Source organism: Antrostomus carolinensis, unplaced genomic scaffold (assembly GCF_000700745.2).
Source record: "Antrostomus carolinensis isolate BGI_N321 unplaced genomic scaffold, ASM70074v2 scaffold6262, whole genome shotgun sequence".
NCBI classification, from domain to species: Eukaryota; Metazoa; Chordata; class Aves; order Caprimulgiformes; family Caprimulgidae; genus Antrostomus; species Antrostomus carolinensis.
The window spans coordinates 46,135-73,632 of NW_010301484.1; the positions used below are offsets into that span (position 1 = coordinate 46,135).

A 27,498-nucleotide genomic window follows, 5' to 3' on the forward strand; every position below is an offset into this window, starting at 1 on the left:
ATTACCAAGTCACAAACCTATTTTACTGTATAAAAACTATTTTACACCCATACAACATCTCTCGTTTTAGAACTATGTTAAACAGAAAAAAAAAATAAATTCAAGAGCCATGTGTTCTGCCAGTTTTTGCTCTGTTACTATTGCAGTGTAGTTTACTCATTAACTTAACATTAGCCATTTTGAAAAATGAGTTTCAGAATACAAAGAATTGCCAATTTAACATGAAAATTGTAAACAGTTTTTCAGGAAAGATGAAGGTACTTCTGACGCTTAAGATTAGAAATAGCAGGAACCAAAAGTGTTAGTGAACTAGAGAATTCTACTTAATGCAAGAAAAAAAGTCCTTCATTAAGCACAAAGAATACAGGGATAGAGATCACTTTGGTAATTTTTCTGCCTGTCTACAGGTTTTTATCCAGTGTTATCCAATATTGAGTGGTAGAACTAATGTTTTACCACATAAATGTAAGATTAAATAGACAATCGTTGCTAGAAATAGTGTAACAGCTAGCTCAGTAAAAAACAGGGTCTCTAAATTCTAGGTGGTAGAAGCCAGAAAATGAATTTGGTTTGACAATATGTGAACATGACAATCAGCACAAAGACAAAGATGATTATTTGCCATTAGCTACTGAATGTCCATAGAGCACAGTCCTAATCTGATGTGTTCCCTCCTAACGTACGTGTAAAGCCTTACAACAATCAATGGGGAAACTGCAGAAGACCAGAGAGAACATTACCCCTCTCCAACACCCAAAATCAATGAGAGATCAGGATCTTCATATCTGCAGCTAGCTAAATGACTACTGTATAAAAGCACAGGAAGCTCTGTACTATGGAAATTTTAAGTGGCAGGAGAATAATACTGTGAAGTGTCAGAGATTAAAAAGGTAATGAATGCTAGAACATCAACACAATTTTTGGCACTACCCAAGGAAAGGAAGTAGTTCTGTCTCAGCACATATAATTTGTGTATCCCTGCAATGAAGTTACAGAAGTCAGTTACTGTGCCTCAAATCTGTCTATGGAAGGATTCAAGTACTGGAAGCTTAAAAGTTCAGTTACTACTTATTAACGTTATGCCATCATTCTTGGCAAGCATATTGAAGAAAGATGACCTACAATGTCAACGGAGAGCACTCAATATTTCTACACTGACCTGTGGTTCCTGGAAGAAAGTCAACATTCAGATCTTAGCCTTGCCCTCTTCTGTCTCTCAAATCAAAACAAAGCACTGTTAAGACCTGGAGATAAAACCCTAACCAACAGCACATCCAGGCTGATGTTACAGGTCCCACAGCACAACGCTGCAGGCATACTTCTGTGCTAACACTGAATAGCCTTCCAAATGATCAAGTTCATATGCAAGTAAAAAAAGTAGGTGTTCTTTGAAGTAAAGACCATGTGATTAACTCATTATCAACAACCTAACATCTGTACCAATTAATGTAAAGTAAGCTACATTTTGTGAGTATCTGGACTAGAGGCACAGTCAGATGCCATGTAAATGACTGCACAGTATTTCTATGCTTTCAAGCAATTGGTGTGAAGTAAGGACTTTTTTAATCTAGTACTTGTTCCAAAATTTACTTCTTGGATGCCTAAAGCATTTTAAAAACAGGGAAGTCATGTTTGGTAAACAAATTGTGAATTCAAAAAAAAAAAAAAAGACTTGGGACTAAATCTTCTGAATCCTGGGTCAAATGCATATTTGTTTCATGATACAATAAATAAGACCAACAGAACACAAAACCTTTCCTTGGCACCTTCAGTACTTAATTTAAAAAAGTATTTACTATGCAAAAATTCTTCCATGGAAATGAATTATTGTTACGATGCGCCAAGATTTCTGTAACATTTTCATATTGGTGAATTCTGTAAGTCTAAAATTCAAACAGAAAAACAACTTGACAGATGTTTTTAGTGGTACAGACTGGCTCAGAAACATGACAACCTACAGCAGGTAAGTATTTCCCACCTCTCATGGCTGATATCCCCATGCATCCAACAAACTGTTTATCTTTTTAGTATTTATTGGTATAACAATCCCCCACAGCTGCTATGGTAACAAGTTCTTAAAAACAGTAACTAGTAAATTATACTTGTGCAGATTTTTCTACCTAGCAAAAGGTAGTAACTTGCAATCAAGATATAGTACATGGCATCTCCTTTCACAACAATTTCAAAACAGTGTTAAGAACAGAACCAGATACCACCTCTCTTCCTGCACATTATGAAAGAATGCTATTGACTGCCAGAATCATCTTTAAGTACATTTATGTATTACACATGGATTACTTACTGACTATAATGCCCATCCTGTAAGATCCTCAAATGATTAAAAGAAAAAAAAAAAAAGTCATGAAAAGAAAACCCTCAAATTACTATAGAGATCAAAAATTGAAAAGCTCAAGGATATTTTACATACATAAAGGCCTCCATGCTACATAAAAAATAAGCAATAGCTCGTGCTCCTATTAACTACAGTATTTTAACCTTTGATGAATCTGACTGTTACAAAACACAGAAGGAATCTTAGGGGGGTCAGAACAAGCAAGGAAGAAAAAAATATTATCTTCCTGCAGTTGAGGAGAAAGTAGTATTCCATCTCACCTTGTGATACTGCCAAGGAGTTCCTAAGTTTTGCACAGAGAACAGAAAACGTTAAAGAAGCATGGAGAAGTTGTCAATGGTCTTGTAATGGTAAGAAGTAAAATCTTGCCTTTTTCTATAGCTAAAACCATACCATAAAACCAGACTTATTGCTTACTATATCCAAGAAAAATGTCAGCCTCATATGAGGATAAATAATAATTAAACTAGTGGTCCAAATTTTGTTTTAAGAAGTTGTTCCCAAGCACTAAAATGATACATAAGTAAAACACTTTTTATAAAGTGGAATATATGAACTGCAAAAAAAATTTAAATAATTAAAAGTAGACAAACTCTACTGGGATTGAAACAAAATGCACATAGATTTAAATAACCAGATTTTAACCCACAGCACATAAATGTTGTCAGTATGTGGGAAAATGGCTTTTACTTTGTAGCTAATAGTTTAAAGTTTATATAATCCAGAAATTAAATGTTAATTTTTCCCTTCAGTAGAAGTATGCTGGTTTTCAATCTATGTTAGTAAGCAAAGTTTATACAGCAGGCTGTCTATCAGAAATCATCCCTTTGTCCTGCAACAGTATTGTTATTAAGAAAGGAAATGCAGGATAAGGTAATGGTTTCACGTGTTTTTACCTGTCCAAACCACAAAATTTCATTTTATTTCTTTACAAAAAGGAGTGGTATTTTAACTTGGGCATTTTCAAGCAAATACTATGTTAGGAAGAACATATCCTCCACATGACGGGTGTACGTTAGCCAAGTAGATAGCTAAAAATGTGATTTACAGGATCTGTAGAAGAAGGTGGTATAATAATTTTATCTTCCATTCCATGATCTTTTCTAGGATGAAAACGAGAACTTCATGTATATTGAGGTTTCGGACTCACAGACGAATGGTGTTAAAAGTTTCTTCTCACAGAATGTGACCTCAATTCCTAGAGAGAGGAAAAAATGCTGTGTTGTTTCCTCTGTTTCAAAGTGTGTCCCATTTACTACATTAATAATGCTTCACTGAAAAGTTACAGTTCATTTTGATATTGCATCAGCCAGACAGACTTAGTCGAAAAAGGAAAATTGTATTTCCATTACATACATAGATGATGTCAATAGTGGCAAAAAAGATCTTCCTTTAATTACAAGTATGGAAGCTTAGAATGAGTTCAGAATTAATTTACTTAAAAAAACCAACCAAACAATTTTTTTTTGTTGATCATATAGCTTTAGTAAAGTATGTCAAGTTATTAAGGCAATTGTATCCTCTTTCTGGTTGGATAGGGAGAATTTATTTTTATAATACATTACAGTGCAAAACTATTTAAGCAAATCTGTGGGTGGGTTTTTTAACTTTTAGATTCTCTGTAATGTAGATTAGAGCAATGCGTTACTATGGAAATTTAAAATGATGCTTACAATATTTTTTCAGTAGCTAAAACTCAGATTTATAAAACTTAAGCTGAATAACTGATAGCTGGTCCTATTTGCAAACTAACAAATAGGCAAAGGACTGATTAAGTAACTTGTTAGTGAATGCCAACAGCTGCTGACAAAAGGATGCCAAGATCCAGAAAACAGGGCTACCATTATAGGTGCTGGCAAGAATAGTTTCTAGAATACTTGTACTATTCTGTTTATTCCTCCTAAAAGCAAATTATCTTATAGTCTCCCTTTGTTCCTCAGCTGCTCTGTATCCAGTTTGTGGAACTTTTATCTACTTAATTCTCTTCCTTTAACCAATCTGAGTCCTTTCTTCCCATTCCTATTATTATCATAGGATAGACTCAAACTATCTTTTGTTTTCCAACCTTACCTTCTCAGTTCAGGCCTTTTCAGCACTTTAATTTTTTTTTTGTTTTGTTAAACTTACCCATCCTTTTACCCTCCTTTCTGGCTCTTCAATCTCAAGATTTCAGTTTCTTTCCATTATCTACTAGCTCCACATCATGTTGTGCATTGCTTTCCTGAATCTATAGGTTCCATGGCCATCTAGTGCCAGTCTCCCTGCCCACTTTAGCCTTCATTACATCAACCTTACAGGACTTCAGTCTCCATCTATTTCTTTTACTCTTTCTTTAGTTTTGACTCCCATTAGAACATGAAGGACACAAACACATTTTCCCTTCTCTACTGTCTGGTCCCAATAGAAAAGAACTACGCTCAGTTTCACACTGGCGAACTTCTAATATTTTTTGAAAGCCACATCTGGGGATAAATCACACAAGAAGTCACATCTTAATAAATAAGAAGCCCCTGTTACAAGTCACTGGGCTGTTTAAAGGCTAGCAAATAAGAAATGAACATAGATTTGAACCCGTGCAAAACATGTATTCTCCCCTAGCTTAATTTTATTAAAATACTAATTCTTTAGAGAAGTGTAAGCAACTAGTAGCAGCACCTTTTCACAATAGCATCGTTAAGCATGTGCCATGAATACAACTCCATTAATACAAACCACCACATCACATGAAATACGGAGAAAAAGGGAGAAATTTGAGTTGTCAATAAATGAATTAAACCAGTTTCAGAAAAAAAACCATAATATATACATTTAAAGTGCTGAAAATTTCCCTCCCTGTTGAAGGAAAAAAATGATGGTTAATATATACATGATTATCCCAGGAATGACATGGATTATCTAAAATTTGTTTTACATAAGAGAATTATTAGGAAACTTAGAAACTCACAGGAAGTAGATAAGTAATATTGCAGACTATGCTAAATTCTATCTCAGCATGTTTTATTATTTACCAATTTTTAAATAGAGAGCATATTGCAATGAAACAACTGACCCCAAGTTTCACAACAGGCAGCTGCTAGCTGGTATGTGGATGATGGATCTCAGCCACATGGGAAGGGCTTCACAAGAAAAATCAGCAGAAGTAGACTAGAGCTGCCCAAATGGTTTAATACTGAATGCTCCATAGTGGCTGTCAAGTAAAGAGAGAGATAACATACATATCAGAGAAAGCAAACAAAAACCCCACTAAACTGGAATGAGAACAATCAGAATAGCAAAAGACGCTATTGTAAAGAACAGAGAAGGAAACAATGTGAGAAAAAAGCATGATATCTGCATCTTTCTGTGTTAACATAAAATTAACAAATATGTTTTTGGTGGAGTTTAAAATATCCCTTTTTACAGGAAACAGACATTGCTACAGGTGGTGACAAGTCTCCTCTTAATCATATATGATGACAATTTTCTAATTTAGATTCACGTTTATGAAACTAAGGTAACTTTAAACAAAACATTTATTCTCTCTCTCAATTTCACTGCATATGTAAATAAAAAAACCAAAACACTTACCTATACAGGAAATAACATTGTAAGGTTTAATGTTTTTGTTCCAGATGGAATATCTTACAATAGCACACAGTACTAGTATTAAATTACTATACTTTTCTCAAAGTGTTTACACCAAGACTTCCACTAATAAAAACCACAATTTATGTATATATACATTCATGGGTATATATACAAATATGTATGAACAGCTATACTGCAGCTGGAAAAGATGACTAAGAATAACTAGAAGCATTAAACAAAACAAACCCCACCCAGAGACCCACCTCCATGTGTCAGAACCTTTTATGCTTTTGCCTGGTTTATGTAGACTGTGTTGCTCAGCTTCTCAAGGCTCACGGGTCTCCCTCACACACACACAATATCCATGAACATTTACCAGGCTAGTGCCTCAAAACTCAGGATAAACCATCCAGCAAAACAAAAATTTAACTCACAGGTATTTCTCCTAGGTTTGAAACCAGAGAACATGAATTTCAATCTTCCCTCAAGTTTCTGCTGTTACTGTAGACTACACAGATCTTACTGCCAAACACAATCTCATATCTGTCCTCTAGCAGCATTCAAACATTAATCTCCATGTAAGAGGATAACTTAAGATCTGAAACACTGCACAAGATCCAGTAGAGATGGAAAAAAAAAAATCACGCTTCCTAAAACAAGCGTCACCTAGCAGCTTTTGAGAATCAACGTCACCCTCACCCATTTGTATAGATAAGAAGATGAAATCACTTACACATAACATGAACAAAACATGCTAAATCCCCAAAATAAAACACCTTCAGGTAAATAGAAAGGATCATTAGCAAACACGTAAGGGGAGGGGATTAGTATTGTTGGTTCAAACTTGATCTTAAATACCAAGTTTGGAACTAAAAAAAGTTTCAGTTGGAAGTCAGGGAATGTTTTCTTCTAATTTTGAAGACTATTACAAATTTTGTACTAAAAGTTACATCAAAGTGCTATTTAAGTGTTGGAATAGAGACAGTGAAAAATAAATTAAAGAGTTGCCAGAACTGAGGCTTCCTTTGTTAACTGCTAAATGGCTTACATGAGTAATGAACCGAGTTACCTTTTTATAAATTCACAACAGCAATGGAAACAACAGGTGAAAAATGTAGGATTTTTTTTATTCAGTAAAGATTTAATCCATTTTGTTTGCTCACCCTTGTGACTTCATTAAAACATCACTGCAATGCATGCTCTGTTTTGAGCAGCATCTAACAGCTGTAAGTGGTCTACAACTGCCAAAAATATCTGGAATTAGCTGTACCCTACCCACCATATGATTTACAGCTCCTACTAAAGCATACATTTATTCCTAATACAATTCCTAATACAATTCCTAATTCTTCAAGGTCAACTGGCAAATTACCTTCCAGGTAAGGTTCTTATTTTAGGCAGCTGCTCTCTCTCATACAGCCACTACTTGGAAATTTTCAAGCAGCAGAGATACATTTGTTGGGATATTTTACCAAGATTACAGCCAGCAGGCAGTATTTTTATGCAGCTGGGGAGCAGGTGGTAATGACACAACCACTTGCTTAATACATAGCACTCTGCTGTCAACATTTGCTCTTTTATTTCAGTCATCATTGAGCACTCAGCCAGTGACAGACAATACAAGCTGATCACACTTGTTACACATGGAATATACTCAAAACTTTAAGTGGTATGTGAAAAGGTAAGGTGAAGTGTGAAAAGGACACATTATATTCCATTACTAATTACTACTAAATGAAGCTAACTAATAATTTAAACTTGTCAAAAACTATTCAGCATCATCTTGTGCTGAATACAGTTATCAGAATTCAGCAACTCTTTGTAAAGATTTAACTGTAAGGATTAATCTGTGAATCTGCTCGAGACCTGAACAAAGCAGAGTCAATTATTGGTAGCAGAAGACTTCTGAGATAACAGGTAAGAAGGAACAAGAAATACAGTGAAGGAATGGACAAGAGTAGCAATTTCATGCTCGGTTTCATCAAGTCTCAATCTTCGCTGCTAACACAAGTCTTACTTCCTCTATCCTGTCCCCAACTTCTTGTACAGGTACAAGAGTTTGTGTAGTTGCTTGACAAACTGGTCCAAGTTTAAGTTAATGGTTTTTGCGTGGTGGGAGTCTGGCTTCATCTTTTACCTACATCAGTTCCCTGACCTGGTTTACCATATTGCCTCACAAAAACCTCTACCAGCACAGGAAATGAGTGATGTGAAAAACTGAATGAATTGCTGGGTTATGCCAGTTTTGTCTGCGTGTGAAATACCTTCTAAAGCTACAAATCTCCTTTATAGCTTTAGGAAAAGTAGGTATCCCTGCTCATGACATGGGGGTTGGAACTAGATGATCTTCAAGGTCCCTTCCAACTCAAAACATTCTACAATTCTATGAAATAAACATAGAAAATATTATACCAGGAGATAAGTTAAGGGTCTGAATTTGCAGCTCATTTCCTAAGCCACAGTAACCAAACACTGTTACCATGCATGTACATATTCTACTATAAATTAACATATCACCTATTGCAGAGTAAACTGCTTTGCTCTAAGGTAAAGCATGGTACTATGCTAATTACTGCAGAAGAGGAAGAGCTATCATGCTCTAGATCTACCTTGTAACTTACTCCTCACTATCTTGTTCATATAGCCTTGGTCCTAGAAAAGACGAGAGTCAAGTTTCAAGGTGAAAAAGCTTGTTTCTCTAAGTATGTACTTATTTTTGATTCTGAAACTACTATTGCTTTTTTGTTTTCATATACTGTTAGAAAATGGAATATAAACTGGAAATGATTACTGTGTTACACCAACTCTCTTCCTTTACGTATTAAAAATATAACTCACTCAAGATGAGTATTCTCAAATTCATATTCAGCTTCTGTTTTTTAATTGGAGCACTTGCATTTTAATCTAAGACAACAAAATGTCACAGCCCCCTCTACTGGAAATATTTAGTAGATATTGTTACACAGTCTGGAAAAGAGATTCTTCTCTTAAAAGAAATGTAAAATAAATGAAAAAATATGTATGAAAGCCTATAATATGGTTTCAATTAATTTGTAGTTAAATAAGCATCTTTCACAGAAGAAAAAGTGCTGTAGTATCAAGTAAAACTACTGAAACGTTTAGTCCTTTGTTATCAGGCAAATCTAGGCTAAGTCTAGTTTCAACATTATTTCATATGTTTTGTTAACAGCCTTATTAATTGAGGCAAAAGGACCTTAAACTGGGACCCAAAATACCCCAACGACTTGTGTTGGGTGACATGGAGGAATCCCAATTTAGAATGGCCATTCAAAATCAGAACTGCACAGAAAAACACCCACAGGTGGGCAACCAGGACAGTTTTTCATGCTCTGTGTTCCCAAACACCATCTCACCCAATGTGAAGTGCTTATCTAAGGCCACAGGTTAACAAATTCATCTTCTTAAGATCCAGATACAAGGATGTGTAACAATCATTTCAAATAACTGAACATGGTTCAGTTTTTTCTCAAAATACATTTTTCATTTGCAGTGTTCTTTGTATCTCAAGTTTTTAAAAAAAAGACTAGTCAATTTTTTGTTTTAGTTTCTCCAAATAGTTCCAAAATAAGTATTACTTACGTCCTCTGTAACAAAACCTCAAGTGAAGAAAAATATCAGTTTCTCTGCAACGTTTCTGTTTGCTTTATTTATTAATTCATTAATAAAAGGCACTTCCATCTTTGTCCCTCTTCTCTTACTGTCTCCCTTCAGGAAAGGGGACTATAAAACTACCATGTTTACTTTAACTATCTTAGTTTGATACTCACAGGTGCAGGCATGGCTACAGCACTCTGGGCATAAGGCTGGTGATGTGGTGCTTGAACTCCATGATCAGAATACAGCTGGTAAAAAAGAAATATATAAAAAAATGAGCAGAAAAGTTTTATTTCACAACGTTATCGTTTTGCAAACCTTTCACATGAATTGAGATTCCTTAAAACTTCGAATTGTGGGCTATGTTTATCTAAACTACTGACTTTTTAAAAAATTAAATTTCAGTATTTAAATCTACACTTTCCCCACTATACCAAAGTTTGGTAAATTTAGTTTATCTACATCAGTGTCAAAAAGCACTTTCCTTAACAGAAGTAGCATACTTCTCTACTATAAATCCATCTCAGCTCTAATTGCAACAGTGTTTAAATGTGTAGATTAGTATATTGAAATGTAATTCCAAGCATTATTGCACTTACAAGATATTTACATACAAATAATATACAGGCTTTAAACTGAATTTTACACCACCTTCTGAATTTTCACATACTGCTTCCTCTTAACAAATTATGCAACCTGTTAACTGAGAGCATGTTACATCCAAATATTCCTTAACTAATTTCATGTTTTTCTTTGTATTCACAGATTTCAAGTTTCTGTGTATATGCTGATGTCTAATTTATGAAATACAAAAACTAGTATTATTGATAATACAATTTATGATTATAAAATAAATAGAAATTTATGCACTTTAAAAAAAGAAGAAGAAAAACCCCAACAACCAAAGTTTTGTATTATTCAAGACCTTTGCAAGGAAATTAAATTACTTGGGTATGTCAGGATTTCTCATTTAAGATGTCTAAAATATGACTTTTGGAACTTCACTTGTGTAAAAATATTTGATTACTGTCCTAATTCACTATTTATTTTGGCATCCCTGTTAATGAGGAATGCATTATCAAAGAGGAAAGTACCAGTTAACCATAATACATTTTCAAGTTTATAGTAAGCTTTTTTGTAGCAAGTTATTTACTGTCATTTTTAATATCCAACTATAAAAGAACAGCCTTTTTGTACATTAAGACTCTCTCCAAGATTAGAAATGCCATTGATACAGAAGCAAAAATATTTATTTTTAGTCATTCAACTACTCTTAATTCATTCTGATCTTAGAATATTTAGAAGTGAGCTTCTACACACACAGAAAACACAGAAAAAGAATTATTTCAGGAAACTTACAGCTTGGGTAGACTAATGTAGCATTCTGAAGCACCCAGCTCCTATTTTATTTAAGCTTTATTTCCAAAAAAACCAAATTGCCTAGTCTTTATACTGCTATCTGTCATACACCTGTGACCCTCTAAAATATTTCAGAATCAAAGCATCCTTCTAGAAAACTGGAAGAGATACTTGAGGACAACTGAAAATGATTTAACAGTAACAGTGTGGGCATGGAGATAAGTACAAGGAACAGCTGACTTAAGTGCTCTGAACTGCCTGTGTTTAAACAAAAAGATTACGTTTTTCAATTACAGATAAATGCTTCGACTGTAAGCAATTTTTTTAAAATAAAAATACCTCAGGAACTGCAGCTTCCACTAGGACAGGAGGTGGTATACATCCACTTTCCTGGGCAACCCCTACTGGCTGATAAATTACTTCAGATGGTTGCAGATACAAGAATGAAGGTGAAGAGGCAGGAGACTGAAATAAAACACATTATTTTCATGAGCTATGATTTATGCACTATAAATACCAAAGCTTATTTTACAGTCTTCTTTGCTACATATGAATGAAGATAAAGTTTTAAAGGAAAGTATCAAATTCATCTTTGGTAACCTAAAGAAACTAAGTGAGAAGGAAGTGCGTAGAAAGGTCAGATAGCAAGATAAAACAAAGATGTCCTTTAATAACTTTTACATATTTTTCAGATTTTATTTACATTTTGGAGAGCATTGTTAGAAAAATCCTAAACTTGTGGAATTGAGACTTACTCTCGTGACCACAGAAACATAATACAGTTTAATTTTTTTCTTGCAAGAGTGTTACATAAAAACCAAGCATTTTTGTTTTAAATTAAAACCCACTGTATTCCTGTAACTGAGCACACAGATTGCAAAGCAGCAGACTGACATCTATTGATAGATTGGAACTGACCGTAACTGGACAAGGCTGGCTACTACTAAAGTAATGAGGACACTGTGCTAAAGTTGAAGCTTAAGGGACCTGGTCCTCCTTTTAGCTTCAAGCTCTTCAAGTTCCTTGAATGACAAGATTTCAATATGAAGCTGCTCTGCTACAAATATCATAAAACAAATAAAATCTCCCCTCAAAACTACCAAGGTAGCAATTAACCTCCTATTTCAAGGGTCTGGGTCTAATTTCACCATACTCGCATGTCTACATGCCTCTGCTAGCAATGCTTCAATGAAACATCACAGTCAGTACCAGTTAATGAGCTAGTTAATACTAATCTCTCCTATCAGGAAAAATATGGCAGTTTTTACCTGCTTCTGAGAACTGATTAGGTAATTTAATACAAACTTTTTGCCAGAGGGAGAGAGGAGGGAAACAGGAAGTGTTGCAAATGCGTTGCTAAAATACAGCACTTAATATTTATTTCAACAGTGCTGTGAATAGGGGGAAATTTCACTGTTACACAAGTGCACCATACTTTTAAACTAGACACAAACTAATGGTAAAAGGCTGCAACTATCAACTGTATTTACCTGTGGAACAGACCACTGACTTGGAAGACACTGTGTTGGTGCCTAAGTTCAAACAAAAAAGATATTACTTACGTGATTAAGACCATATGCATACACATACTAGAATTCCCAACATACTAGAATCAAAACCATCCCAAGTCTATAACAAATTCTTAACTAAAAAGAAGATAAATTATTTTCATAAGCCCCCAAATAATTCAGGAACATAATTTTGTCTACTTCCACCCAGTCTCTGCCTTGGGCATTTTCTAAGCTTCTAAAATACCAAAGCATGTAAGAAGCATGCCTAATTAGGAAAACAGAAGATATAAAATGCAGCTGGCTTTCCAATACACATTAAAAACATGGACACACTGCTTACACTCAGTAGTGGGCCACCAAGATGATTAGGGGATCAGAGAATACACATATCATGATGCTGAGAGAACTGGGTTTGTTCAGCCTTGAGAAGGCTAAAGGTAGGAGGGGATAATTACTGCTGCCTACAACTACCTAAGGGAGAGTGGGTCATCATTATGACTGAGCCAGATTCTCATCACATGTTCAAAGCACAAGAGTCAACAAACACAGGCTGGAACATTGAAAATTCTAACTAGTTGTAAGAAAAAAGTCTTTTACCATGAGAAGAGTCAAATATTGGAAAAGGGTGTCCATAAAGACTGTGGTATCTCCATCACTGTAGATATTTAAAATTCAACTGGACAAGTTTCTGAGAAACCTGATCTTATCAGCCCTGCTTTGAGCAGGAGTTTGGCTTAGATGATAGAAGTTAAAGATGGTACTAAGCCAGTTGGTCTAGCAACACCAAAGAAAGTTTTAATTTATTACATTTTCATGTAGTAGAATAAATTGTATTCTAGCAGAAAGCCTTCCATTAAATTAAAATCTGTTTTATACAAATATTTTGAACAGTTTTTTCTAAGAATAAAGAGGCCTAAGACAGTGCTACAAATAAAACTGCATGGCTGGAAGGAATATCAATGGTCTGAAACCCATTTTCAAACAGTTACCTGATAATGGTACGTAGGAGACTGATAAACTGGTTGGACTACTGTCATAGGTGAACTGGAAACAGAGCATGACTTAAAAAGAAAAAAGTTACAAGTCTTAATGCACCAATTTCATAAATTGTCACTCATTAAGAACAGCTCTGAAGTACTATAATGCTGAACCACCTCCCCTCCATTTAAAAAATGGATTTACCAGTTTTTGACTTACACTTAAGATTCTTCAAAACCACTGTTTCTAAGAGTCTACGTTAGAGATGACAGAGTCTTTGGCATATTTACTTAGCCCTTTCCAGAAAGGGCTAGGCCATCACTACCTAGAGATGCTGAATCTATCCACTACCCTGACCACTTTTGTAAACACTTAAGGCAATCTAAGTTGTCAGTGATATATTCCTACCCTCTTCCACAGCCCCAACTCAATCTTTCCTTTTCTATTCCCTTCCACACACCAGCCCCAGTATTCATCTGATTTGACAGTGAACCAGTTTAGTGAGCTAAGCAAGCTAGAAACCTGCCTCGGTTTTGTGAGTGCCCAGTTGAGGGTCAGAGAAGCATCACTGAAAGAAAGAAGAGAAGAAATATACGGCCATGGCAGAGCACTGTCAACCTCTAGTTCCAATCTGTTAAAGCTAGCATGTGCAACACCTCTGTAATAAAATTCCCTCATTCCTGCAAATATTTGTGAAGGAACAGCTCCCAAAACTACTTTAATTCATTCTACACTGTATGAAAATGAAGAATGCAAAATGGGAGAAAAAAGAAAAGGAGATCCATTTGCACTATTATACATGCAAAATACATGTATCAAAAGGTATCAGTATCTTTAATTTGATTTACGTTTTCCATAACACCAAGTTTTCAGGTTTTTTCCTTATTTCTTTATATAGGTACTTTCCTAATGATGAAAATTAAGAATATGTAAACAACTGAAACAAAAAGAGGCAGCACTATTTGTAATTTGAAAGACTGAGTGCTATTTGTTTGAAAAGCATTGGATTTGAGCTAGGGCACCAGAACCAAAGTTCAGGCCTAGAACACAAAAAATATCAATTGTTTTTTTCCAACAGATAGGATTTGAGCAAAGTCTCTAAAACTATACAGTATGAACTTCAAAAAGGCTTTCTAGATATGTGAACAGATGTTTCTGCTTATCCTCTAAAGTTGAGAAGGCACTATGAGGCACAGGATCACACTTCTGTTAGAAGAGCAGACATCTTAGAAGTTTTAAGTGATTAAACTGAGGTTAAATACTGAGAGAGATTCTACAGTGCCAAAATAAACAGAAAGAACCTATTACTGCCCCCATTCCTGTTTAGGGAAAGTTTGGTTTTATTTATTAGTAATTCTTCTATTAAGCTTTTCCCCCCAATATGTGTAGGGATTTTCCACTCATATATAGAGATGGTATCTACAGCCTCTGTGAATGCTGTTTTACAAAAAATTAGTAGAGATTCAACCCCTATGTAGGTCCTGTGCCTTATGCAGATCCCACTAGCCTTGCAATCCTTCTCCCTCTGGTAAAATAGAAGTGACTGTGAGTTCCTTCTGTGCTTCTCAAATTCTGTTCAAGTTCCCCAAGCCTACTAAAGCCAAACAATCTATTGAATTATCTTTCTCCTAAAACAAGCAGTATTCTTGAAAAAGAGTATATGAATGATTAGAAAATTACACAAGTTCACTTTTGCTTTGTTTATCTAGTACTACCCTCTTTTCGTCCTCATCATAATAGTTTGCAGCCAAGAACACCTCACTCTCAGAGGAATAATAAATGGAGACAATCAGGGGTCATAAGCACCAACAGCTCCATAGTAAAACAAAACTTGGGCCCACGCTGGTTCTGAACTACCCTGTCCAATAGGTCACATCAAAGCAAAGTCGCCTGCAGAAGAACAATAAACTTAATATTTTAAAATCACAAAATAAACAGACTAATATAAGGAAGCTATTTAAGCATCAGATGTGAGCCATAGCCAAAGAAACTAGAAGCAGAAGGGACCTGAAAACACTGCACTCATCCTGGTACATAGAAAAGTATATATACAAAAATAAACTACTTACTTGCCATGGCTGTGGAACAGAAGCAACTTCAGATGTATGAAAATAAGCCATTCCATTATGGTAAATATAAGGATATCCACTTGAAGTAGTTAAGTACATTGTTCCAGCTTCTGGTATTACAGCAAAACCTGGAATTAATATTTTAAAGTTTATTTACCTTTTTTTTTTTTTTTTTTAAGATGTGTAGGTCATATAAAAGAGAAGAAAATATAATTTCTGATCTTCAGAGAAGCAGAACACCCAAACACGAGGCAGTGTACCTAGTGCCATCTCAGTTCCCCCCAAAACAAAAATCATGAAAGCAGATGGTCACAGATGGGAAGGGTTTCAGAAGACAACATGCATATAAATTACTAAACACAGATTAACTCCAATTACCAGCATATATATATATATATATAAAAATCTTCAAATCTCCAAAAGTAACTTGACATTGTAGGAGATTCGCTGGTAACCTCCACATATTCATATGAAAGAGGATCCAAGCACTAAAAACAACACACTTATTTCACTACAAGGTGCTCCCTGGCTTCTGCACATGCCAAGACTGTCTTTCTGTGATTGCACATCAGCTGGCAAAAGTATAAACTGGTACGTCAGCAACAGGGACACTTCTTAGCAATGTTGCCGCTAAGGCAGAGGCTATAAATGAGCAGGGTCTGATCCCAAAGCAGAGTTCCATCTCCACAGCCCTCTTAGCAGGTTACTGACAGCAAGCATTGTTTACATAAAGGGACATCTATCCATATGCAGAGGTGGTTTATCTTTTTCAAACACTGCCTTTGAAATCACCTAGACCCTATTTCCGTCTGCATTTTGGGGGAGATAGGACAGGACTTCATGTTTCTCTAGAACTTTAAGTCAAACATAAAGATAAATTTCAGTTCCAAATATAAGATGACTTCTGTAAAAAAAGGGAAGTTAATTCCATAACTGAAATCGAAATCTTGAATCACATTAAGCAGTAATGTAGTATGGAAAAAAAACTCAGGAAGAATACAATACGAAGAAGAGAACTGAGCAAGATTTAGGTTTTCATCTCCTTTGCAGAGGTAAGCGCCATGAGGAAGTGCCATTTAATGGAGAAACACAACACCAAAGAGATTACTAGAATGCTAAGTGGAGGATAAAGAAGGGTCCCCCAGTGACTCAAGGGCCTTTATCAATGGCAAGAGTTTGACTAACTCCCAGAAAACCCTGAAGACACTAAGATACAATAAAGCTGAAATACTATCCATAGACAGGGCAGGCTAAGATATGATAGTGTTAAACAGACCTTAGAAAAATTAGAGGCTACTTTAGCTGCAGTAAGCAACACAGAATAGTAGTTACTGATACCTCAAATGATGAAACCAACAGGATGCCATGGCAAATAATCCTGTCCACTCTGCTAACTACCAATTACACTGCACAGAATTTCTGCTATGGTCGAGTATGCCTCTTGCAAAGAAAAAGGAAAAATTCTCCATCAAACTCATTGTGACCAAAAATGAAGTAACTTGGGGGGAAGGATAGCTGTCTGAAATTCTTCCAGCCCACAACAATTCATTATTCTTTTTCCAGTTGTTCATGTCTGGTTTCTACTTTACAGCTTTTAGAATACCTATTGTCACAACCCAACCAACCAGCACAGTCTGCTTTGTCCTGTAGAATCTGTGAGGACAGTCTCAGTGTTCAGATTTGAGGTTCTGCCTGGCAACTGACAGAAATTTCCATTCAGTTTGTTCCTAGATAATCTTTTCAAAGAAAGACAGTCAACAACATTAAGACAGATAAAAGAACCAAAGATCATCAACCTGATTACTTGGACACTTCCCCTGGCACACATTTACTTCCACTACAAACCATTCTGAGCATATTCCACACATGGCATCAAGGCAGGGCACAGCCACGCACATCTTAGTTAAAAGCTTATGTTCATAATGACACTCACAGAATACACATGTGCAAGTAACGGCATCAATGTAGGGCAGAGCCACGCACATCTTAGTTAAAAGCTTATGACACTCACAGAATACACATGTGCAAGTAAAAATACATACGGGAACTCCGTATTTGTTGTTTCCTTATTGCTGGACCAATATTCAATTTTGTATCCTTATAATTAAGTTTTTTAGTCTAGAATGGAAGGAAAAAAAGACTTTCAGTATGTGTATTTCCTATACATATCTAAGCATCCAACAAACAAAAATCAAAAGTTGTCAAGGCACTTAGTAGGTTTCACTCTCCCCTGCTTTTTATTTACAGTGCATCTCAAAAAAAACCCAACAGCTATACCAATTCTTTTTCTATCCTAACCTTAGGCTTCATACACAAAATTAATCATTAGTAATTTCAAGTATTTATTACTCCTCATGGAGCCTCTTGACTAAGAACTATAATTTACAGATTTATTTCATTTTTTTTAGTTTTAACCTTTCAGGTGTTTACTGCTCTTATAAAAGCACAAGTGTACACAGATAATTTCAAGTATAAAGGTTAATTTTTTTTTCATGCTCATGACATTGTTTTATAAAATACGAAAGGAACAAGTAAGCCTATGAAAATGTTCATATTATAAAGACTGAATGTAAAAAATCCCCACATTCACTCAGGACTGCTTTAAAACTTCCTTACATTCAGGTTAACAAAACATAAAAGCACACTAAAACAGATATCCTAGTAAGGCCAAACTATTGCAGAAGAATTTTTTTTAACAAAAAAGTGCTAGGTGCAGACAAGCAAATCTATATTCTCTTCCAACTGAGAGTGAGCATCAGGTAAATTAAAACCTTGCTTTTGTTTTTAAATTGACATTGAACTCACTAGATGTTAACATAATGGAAAGGAACAGGCTAAATCAACAGACTTTGTTGCCAGTGTCTCTTTAACGCTGCTTTGCAAAACCTAGAAGGGTTCTGCTTCCCTGAACAGCTACGCAAGAGAGCGTGAACACTAAACACTACCACATTACCTGACAAAGTTTTCAGCTTTGATTTTGATACATTAATTTTCAATGCTCAGTATTTTAACAATTTAACCAGCTTTATATTTGGGAGAAGGGAATCTGTAAGCCTTGGATATTATCTTCTGCCCCCTCCTGGATACCTTCACATGTATGAATAGATCCTGACCAACAGATCTCCCCAATACACTCTGAACAAAACATGGAGCATACATTTACAAACAAAATAAAACACAAAACCCCCACCAAAACCAAACTGAAGAGCTAACATACAGCTGAAAAGCTAACTGTGTCTCAGTGCAGGTTCGACAAGGAACATCAAAAAGGTGACATAGCTAAAAGGAGAAGCAACAGTTACGTGACATAAAATGAGCTTCATTGTTTAAGACTTGGAGTGAATCTAATTATTCCTGAAAATAATTACATCCGCTCTGACAATTAAACATGTAAGAATAAAAGACAGCAGTTATCTTCCCCAACTCCCCACAAGATCTTAACAGCAATGGTTTTTCCTAGTAAAACAAATGAAAGCAATGGTGAAGGACAGAGTCTTTATAGCTCTATATGTACTATAGACCACATACAGACTAAGAAAGTAAAGACTGTATGTCAAAGTCAAGAGCTCTACTATGAACTAGCAACTCCCTTGTGTAGTTCCAGATCTCAGTATAAATCTTGTCTTTGATTTCTCTAAACCATTCATCTTCTTAACTACACAGACCAAACTTAACAGATCTTCTAATGCAAGCCAGCAAACAGAAGAGGACCAGACAACCAGTGCTACTTAGTATCTAACATGAAATGAAGTATTTAAGAGATAATAACAAGGACTACCACTTACCTCTTGTAAAATCTTCTGTGCATCTTCTTGGGTTTCAAAAGTAATGAAGCCATACCTAAATAAAAATTACTGAAGCTAAGTCTCTGAAGTTCATATTTACATATATTGCATATTATCACTTCATATACAGTACAAGTCACATTACAAGGTAAACTAATGGGAAAAAATTCATCATGTATTTACAGTAACAACTATAATCTTAAATTAAGATCTGTCAGTCTACTTACTAATATATTTACGTACATGCTCACATATTACTGTTTCTATGCAGAAAATGAGTAGCCCATGTTGCAAACTACATAAAACTACTGTTCTTGTTACTCAGTGTTAAGTCTTTAGTTCCTTCATTTCTATTAAACAAAGATTCTGATCTGAAGGTCTTGCTTGTTACAGGTGCCCAAGATAAGACTTTTTTTAACTTCATAGCACAGCTTCCACTGTGAATGCTCCACACTTCCACAAGCACTATCCAGTATAATAAATTACCAGAAGATCCAGCAACGTGAATATTTATCTGTGAATTATTCTTGACGTGACTAGCATTCAACAGAGTTCTGTGGTGATCGAGAATGAAGTATTCTCATACTTCATGACACAGTATGTCTCCTTCACCATACCTCTTCTAATTACTGCAGCAACTCAGATGGGCTTTCTACACAGAACTCCTGCTGTACCAAAACCCCTCAATTCATTCACAGAGAAATCTAGGCCACTGAATATGGCACTGCCTGTGCAAAACTAAGTATATGATCTTACAATGAGAGTCTGTACCACGACGCATACATACAAAAAAAATAGTTGGGGTTTTTTAAAGTTACTTTCAATTTTCTGAATTTTGACAATTTTTTTTTTTTTTCAAATATTTTAGTATTTTTGTATGCATAATTTCTTAGGTTCACAGCTCTTTTCTTATGGCCATATTTCAGAAGATACCAAGAAGGCCTCTGTCATTCCAGCCAGCAGATCCATATTCTTTGTGAGTATTTCCACACTTACTTGAGTACAGAGGTACATTAAGTCTCTTACCAACTATACTTGCAAGTCTGTGGACTTTTCCTGTATTGCATTCTCTGAACAGATCTGAAACCATTTCTAAGTTGGAAAAAACCCAGGAACTATTTTCCTAGCTTGGGATCTTACCTACACAGACTTTTCATTCTACCTGGACAATAAACAAATAGACATAATCACACAAAATTTTAAGAAGCAGTGAAGCCTGTGCCTGGATTTCAGTAGAAATTCCAACACCATTGAAAGTAATTATTTTCCAACATATTTACTGTGAGACATGTGTTGGCAGTTACAACTGCATAATAACTGGATATTCTCGGGTTACTGTATTATATGGACACATGTACTGCAAGTTTCATATTTCTTGGAATTTAGTAAGAATGTAAGAGGCTCGGTGACTGATCTGGGACCAGGACCAAGTCCAACATGCCACGCAATGCTAAGACCTGCAGCTCAGTGTATAACTTGCTGACGTATGTCAAGCGCTGACAGCATTAAAGTTACAAGATTCAGACACCACAGGCTTACTGCTCAAAAGGCAGCTTCTGACCAAAGTGAACTTTACAGATATAAATTCTCATGTGTGTCCCTTTTTGTTTCAGTTCTCTTTTCACTCTTCCATGGCACTACAGTTCCCTACCTTATTTCCTTCATCATCCTTTGGGTTCTAGCAATAACTTTACTACCTAGTCTTCAATCTTTCTCCAGATTTGCTCTTTGGCATTTCTCTTATTGCTGACTTATCCCCTTTTCTGCAATCGTGATTCATTGCCAGATTTGTCCCCTATGTTCTTGTTCCAAAAATCTTCACATCAAATCTGTTATTGCCATGCACTCCTGCATAACCAAGTGTATCTCGCCTCTTCCTTCATTCTTAAGCTCCTTGACACAGTCTTTCAGCAGCCAAAATATATAACAACTAAATTACCTTTTCAGGATTATCTACTTAACTAGTTACTGTCATTAAAAAAAAACCAAAACCCTGAATGGACTATTGATTTTGTCCTAGTTGCACAAAGTTTCATCTTATAACAACATGACTACAGAGTTTACATTTATGCAAATTAAAGACATTTATATGCAGATTTTAAAGGGCAAGAACAGAATGTTTGCACACATAGAAAAACTGGGAACACCAATGACATGAAATTAATAATATGCCAAGCTATGAAAATAAAAAAAGAAAATTTACTATAGTTAGATTGCCATTTATATTTTTAATTCCCACAACATACTTATTCTACTATACCAACCCCTTTGATACTCCAGCTCTGTCATTTACTATCTTCACTTCTTTCACAGTGCCATACTGAGCAAAAAACTTCCTCAGATCACTTTCATTAGTCTAGTACAGTAAACCAAGAGGGGGGGAAAAAAAGAAGAAAGGTTAGTTTGCATAGTTATTCAATGAATATTTACCATAGGACTTTTAATGGATATATTTTGGATAAAGTTTTCTACAAACTAATTATAACCCTGGATATGAAAAGAATCTGCATGTATGAGCTTCACAGCTCCTGTTTAGTTACTGCATTTTCATATTCAGCAATAATGCTAGAAAGCCACTAATGTATTAAAACTCCTCTTTTATTTGTTTTATGTAACAACCATCCTTTTACAGGTAAGACCATTGAAGCAGGTTTACTAGATCTGAATTTTAGTTTCTGTAAATTATGTACTAGAACACTGTTTACAATATGAAACACCACTGCAATGGTTTCAAACTTCAAAACAGCAGAGTATGTAGGCTTCCATAAAGGACAGGCATACGTCACATATGAAAACAAACCCTACTAAATCACAGTGACATAACAGTAAAATCCATCCAATATACAACAATACCTCTGTTCTGAAGTATAGTTAATGTAAGACTCTGCAAATACATATAGGCACACCATAGGAACCCCCCATTATACATTAAGAAAAGGTCCTTTTAGTGGAGAACAGTATGAATCCACTTGGAAGAAATCATTCCCTTCTGAGTATGCATGGAGTAAGACAAATTCCTATGATAAAGGCACACCTAAGCTATGTGAACACTTGCCTACCTGCTATGAAACCATTTTCTTTTACAATGTAAGCATATATCAAATATGGTGCCCTAAAACCAACATTTTAGATTTTGAAGTTTTGTTCTCCACAGTCCTTAGTTCATACTATGACTAATGCTGGAACAAGTATGCCTATATGCATGGATCTCTGTATGCTTCAAGCAATTTCCATATTCATCTACACTTTCCATTATTTTAAGGAAGTATATCAGAAGTACTATTTTACTGCTAAGTGAATGACTTTCATTGTTTTTAACTATAGGTATACAATTTAGTAAATCCTCTGTCCTACACATCAAAGGCTTAGTCTGCTTCATCCAAGTTTGAGAAGCAAAAGGAACTTAAAAGAAACAAAAAACAAATTTAAACAGCTTTCATAACTGGAAAGAACATGAAGTTTTTTTCTCTTAAATAATTTTACCCTCAAGACACATTTTACAAACATAAATAATGCAGCTTGCTTGCTACAACGTCTAAATTCAGCAGAGAGCAATGATGGTAGAAGACTGCTTTATCTCCCTCACTAATCCAAGTAATCAGGCGTCAAAACACTAGAAAATATTCAGTTGCTCTAGAAGTGTAAGGAATGACAACAGGTACAAGTGCACTGAATAGGCATGAAACACTTCAATGTTTTATTAAAGCTCAGCAATTGTGCCCTCCCCTTGGAAACTGCCTGCACTGGTTCTTAGGCAACTACCCACCACCAACAGGTTAAAAAAATACTGACTGGAGAGGAGAATTTCTCTTGATTAGATTATCACACCTTGCACACAAACAGAAGCGTGAAAGCCTGTCTACATAAGAAAACAGATTCAGCCAAGCAACTGATAGTTTATATAAAATAATTCTACAGCATATGCTAAACTGTTTGTATGTTCTGGAGTAAAGAAAAGTACATACAAAGTACAAAAGACTTGTAGTGAAGATTTTCCTTTCCATTTAAATTTTCTCCAATTAACATCAAAACATGTCTGCTTAGAAATGAAAGGTCTATAGATAAAAAATTCCCACTTCTAGAAGATTGCTTCTTTTAAGCTCCATAGGCTACTTTAGCTCAGCTGTTTCACAAAGCTGAGAAAAAGAACTTAGGACAAAACAGCTGAAGGCTAAAATACACCAAGAAACAACCAAAGAACCCTAAGATTGATCAGTGTTGAAAGCATCATTTGGTACCTCAAGGACATGAGGGATGGCTACACAAGACTATAAACTTGGAAAGCCAAAGGTTTATCTGCAGAACAACATGAAAATGTACCCAACTAACTTCTCTTACTGAATTGTTTCTCTAAATTTAAGAGGCCAGATGTTTCCTCTTACAAGTAGGAATAACTGCTACGGTGAAAGATTAAGTGGAAGTGGCTGGCAAAATGATAAAAAAGCTTGCTGGAAAGCAAATAATTTCTTGTGAAGTGTCTCCCTTTTTCACAAAAATAAATAAATAGCTTTTTTACCCTGCCCCAGCTAACTTTAGTAAGACCTTTGGAGTAAAAAACCAACAACACAACGCTTTTTTTTACCATAAGATCTGCAATAAAAAACAATCCAAGACTGATATATATATTTGAACAGAAATTTAAGACTCTACTTGATATCAAGAGTGATAGTAAATGGCAGAGTAGCTAAAACATCTACAGAGGTTTCATCCTTTTTATTTCCTCTGCCAACAAAACCCATCTTCTCTATGCTTACAGATACAAACACACAATTCCATTCCTGTTGTTCAAATGAAGATTCATAACAGATTTTGACCTATCAGCGACTGAACACTAAGTCAGACTCTTCAAAATGAAGAATAAATATGACAATTAACAAGAATATTGATATTCTATCCAGAACATTGTGTTTTAACCTTTGAAATTGGAGTGAAGAAAGAACAGAGCGAGACAGGTCTTTTTACAGCTCTAGTAACTTGCTTACTATTAATGCAAAAAGCTACTGTGCCTCTTTGCTAAAGCCCAAATATACTGAAGACCTCATACAACAACTCTTGAATGATGAATGCCAAATGAGCCAGAAGATCCTGGAATTTCTTTCATTTATTATGCAAAATAGTCTGAGTAAATTATCATCTGAGTCAGCTCAAAAGGTCCTCAGCCTAGGAGGATTATTAAGGCAGTGAAGATACTCTTGATGAGAATAAAAACAGCTAGGCAGACCAAAAATGTATTGCAAAAGTCAATTACTTAACTCATTATCTAAAGCAGTAAGAAAGAAAAAGTGAGAGCAGATAGTATAAAGGTCTGTTGTGTGTCTTGTCACAAATGTTAAAAGCAACTAAACAATATCAGAATGGCTCAATATTCACAACTATTTGAGATTTTTAGGGCATCTGCAAAGGCACAAGCACTCTAAGAATTAAGACTAGTACTGCAAATAGTCCAAAGAAGCTTTAATATTTATTTTAAAATAAACACTTCCTTTTCAGAAAACTACTATGCTGAGAAATACACACATTGTAGCTCCTTCTTCATAGGAACTGGAAGAAAAGCACTATGGGCACTGAAGCTACTCGCATTTGGTCTGTTTGCAATCTATAGCATTGCTTTTACAGTTTATTAAATTACACTAAGTGTTATACATGACAAAAAACTTCTACATACTTTTCTGCCCATAAGCTCTGCTGATCACAAAAGCCATCTTCTTTGAAGAGATAAAATTCTGAAGAACAAGCACATCAAAAGCTTCTAGCAGCCAGCTGTACAACTTCACAGTACAGTTCTATAAATCAATGCTTAAAGCTTTATTCCTTACAGTAGATTTGAACATTATAGTGAGGGGTACTTACCACCTAAAGAAACACACACGATAATGTCTCACATTTTTTCCTATTCATTCTTACAGGGTTATAAATTATCATTTAGTACTAAAACCAGGAAAAAAATACCTTAAAATCAATTCCTCCTACAAAGATGCGATTTGGAGTAACTGTTCCAAATCCTGGAGCACTGCTCAGATTATTTAATGCCACCGGTGACACAGTGTTGGGAGATGAAGGCAAAGATTCTGTTTGCGTCTGATTTGTGGTCTGCTGATTGAAAGAAAATATTTTCAATATTTTACATGTTACAAGCTATTAAATTAAAAAATTCTCAACACTTTCATTGGAAAACCTTTTCAGAACAAACTAATGTTGCTTTACATAGTCAATCCTAACTGTGAGATGAGAGCTGTAAAGCAGACATGTAGAATTGTCACTAACTTGGCTAACAGGAATTGCAGTAGAGGCTTCAGGGCAATTTTTGCTGCGGTGTTTTTGTTTGTTTGTTTTCCCTGACAAGCAAAGTTTACTAAAACCAGTCTTGAGCTACAGTGCCCTGACAGTATCACTAAGGAAGCAGTCCAAAGTGAAAGACAAGCAGCCTCTTCAGACAGCCATTAACAAGACTAATAGTTGGGAGAGTAGTGAAAACTAGAAGTAGTTTCTTTGAAAGGACACCAAGAAAAATGCATTTTTTTATCATTGTGTAACCCTTAAAATTCGTAGTGAGGACCAACAAAACACATGCAACCATATTTTAAAAATAAAAAGCTACTGCATCTAGTACAAAGTTCTTTCACTTCTTGTGGCATCCATCTTTCAGCCTCTCAAAAACTAAAGCAGAAAATGAAGTGCTCTTAAACAGTTCTCCTCACAGAATCCTCCTCTCATTTATACTGTCCCTTTTACTTGCCGATTTGGCCTCTCACTTATGCACAGCACAGTATTTTGTCCACACTGACAGCATTTTCTTATCTCTGCCTTTAAGCATTCCCGGATAAAAACAAACCACTTATCTTTGGGAGAACACACAAAAAATAAAGGCTGAAAGTTAAAGTGCAGTGAGAAACAGAAGACCAATAATGAGGAAGAACATTAGGAAAAAAAGTTATCTTTTTGTTTGCCCCACAAGCCCTTCTAGGATTATTCAATATTTCCTTAGCTACCTGAGCATTACTCCCCTTAATCCCGAGTAATGGGTTAATGCCATTGTTTTGGATACCTTAAAGACAATAAATCCAGCTTAGTCCACACACTTTTAGTTTTAGGTAAGACAAAAATCCTTTCCAAGTTTACTGAAACATACACATTTGGGGCAGAGAAAAAACTCAAGTCTTTAGCCTGATCTATTCAGGAGAAAATATGCATTTCTCCTACTGGGAATACTACCCTAGAATTTTCTAACAAAAAAAACCCCAACCAACCCCCCCACACTTAACATGCAAGGTTACCCTAGAATTTTCTAACCAAAAAAAAAACCCAACCAACCAACCAACCCCCCCACACTTAACATGCAAGGAAAAATCATCATCACTACAGTCCCAAAGGCTTTAGGAGGAGGAATGTTTCCCACTGAGAAGAACTTTCGAAGGATGATGAAACAGGTCACTTTCTCAATCTCTCACACCAATACAATATACTACTTGGATCATCACCTGCAAATTGTGTACAGCACTAAAAAATGCTAAAATAGCATTTAACTATAAAGTAACAATTAACAGCTGACACCACCGCCAAAATGTGTTTCTTACCTCAAAGATCTCAAATTTCATCTTCTCCATACAGGTTTTAAGAGTTGCAAGTCTTATTAGAGAAAACCCCAAAAACTAACACCCAAAAACCCTCCCACCCCCCAAAAAAACCCAAACCAACCAACCAAACCCCAAACGAAAGGACTGAGGAATTAAAACACTTAACTTGTGAGCTCCCAATACAGAAAACCTCAATGAATTTTTAAAACATTAAAAACTGTATTCTGATAACTACCTCAAACAGGTTCCTCCCTTTAATGTCAGTGTAGCAGTAGGAAAAAAGCATTAAAAACAAAATCAATGCACTAACAGCATGTCACTTGCCTAATAATTTGTGCTTCTACAGGTTTTTAAACTCACTTTTTTCCCCACCCCAAACAGTATAGATATGTATATCCATCAGCATTTTTATCGGTTATTTAGCTTGTCTGACAACTGCTCTTTACTAGAACCGGTAACTTTCCATTTTTATGTTGAACACATCCACAGTCAGGTAACCCAACACGACAAAGGCCTGGTGATGGATACCACCTTGCTCCCTAAACAAGGCTTTTGTTACAGTCCGCATGCTACACCGTCAGGAATCAGCCCCCACCTCTCCCGGGCACCGGGTATCCCCGGGGCAAGGGGAGCGGATCGCCAGAACCCGCAGCCACCCCAGAGAAAATGGCGGCGTCCCGAAGGGGG

At 35.6% G+C, this 27,498-nt stretch overlaps 1 protein-coding gene across 1 annotated transcript; it reads right to left on the reverse strand.

Moving 5' to 3' along the window:
- Positions 1–3,476: 3,476 nt before the first annotated feature.
- On the reverse strand, positions 3,477–26,832 carry BOLL (boule RNA binding protein). Its single transcript, XM_029083892.1, is given in 13 exon segments — positions 3,477–3,551; positions 9,387–9,406; positions 9,705–9,783; positions 11,234–11,359; positions 12,385–12,426; positions 12,790–12,876; positions 13,395–13,466; positions 15,453–15,580; positions 17,495–17,570; positions 19,238–19,292; positions 21,502–21,593; positions 25,187–25,330; positions 26,812–26,832. Coding segments are annotated over 13 exon segments (1,017 nt in total).
- Between the last annotated feature and the right edge of the window lie 666 nt (positions 26,833–27,498).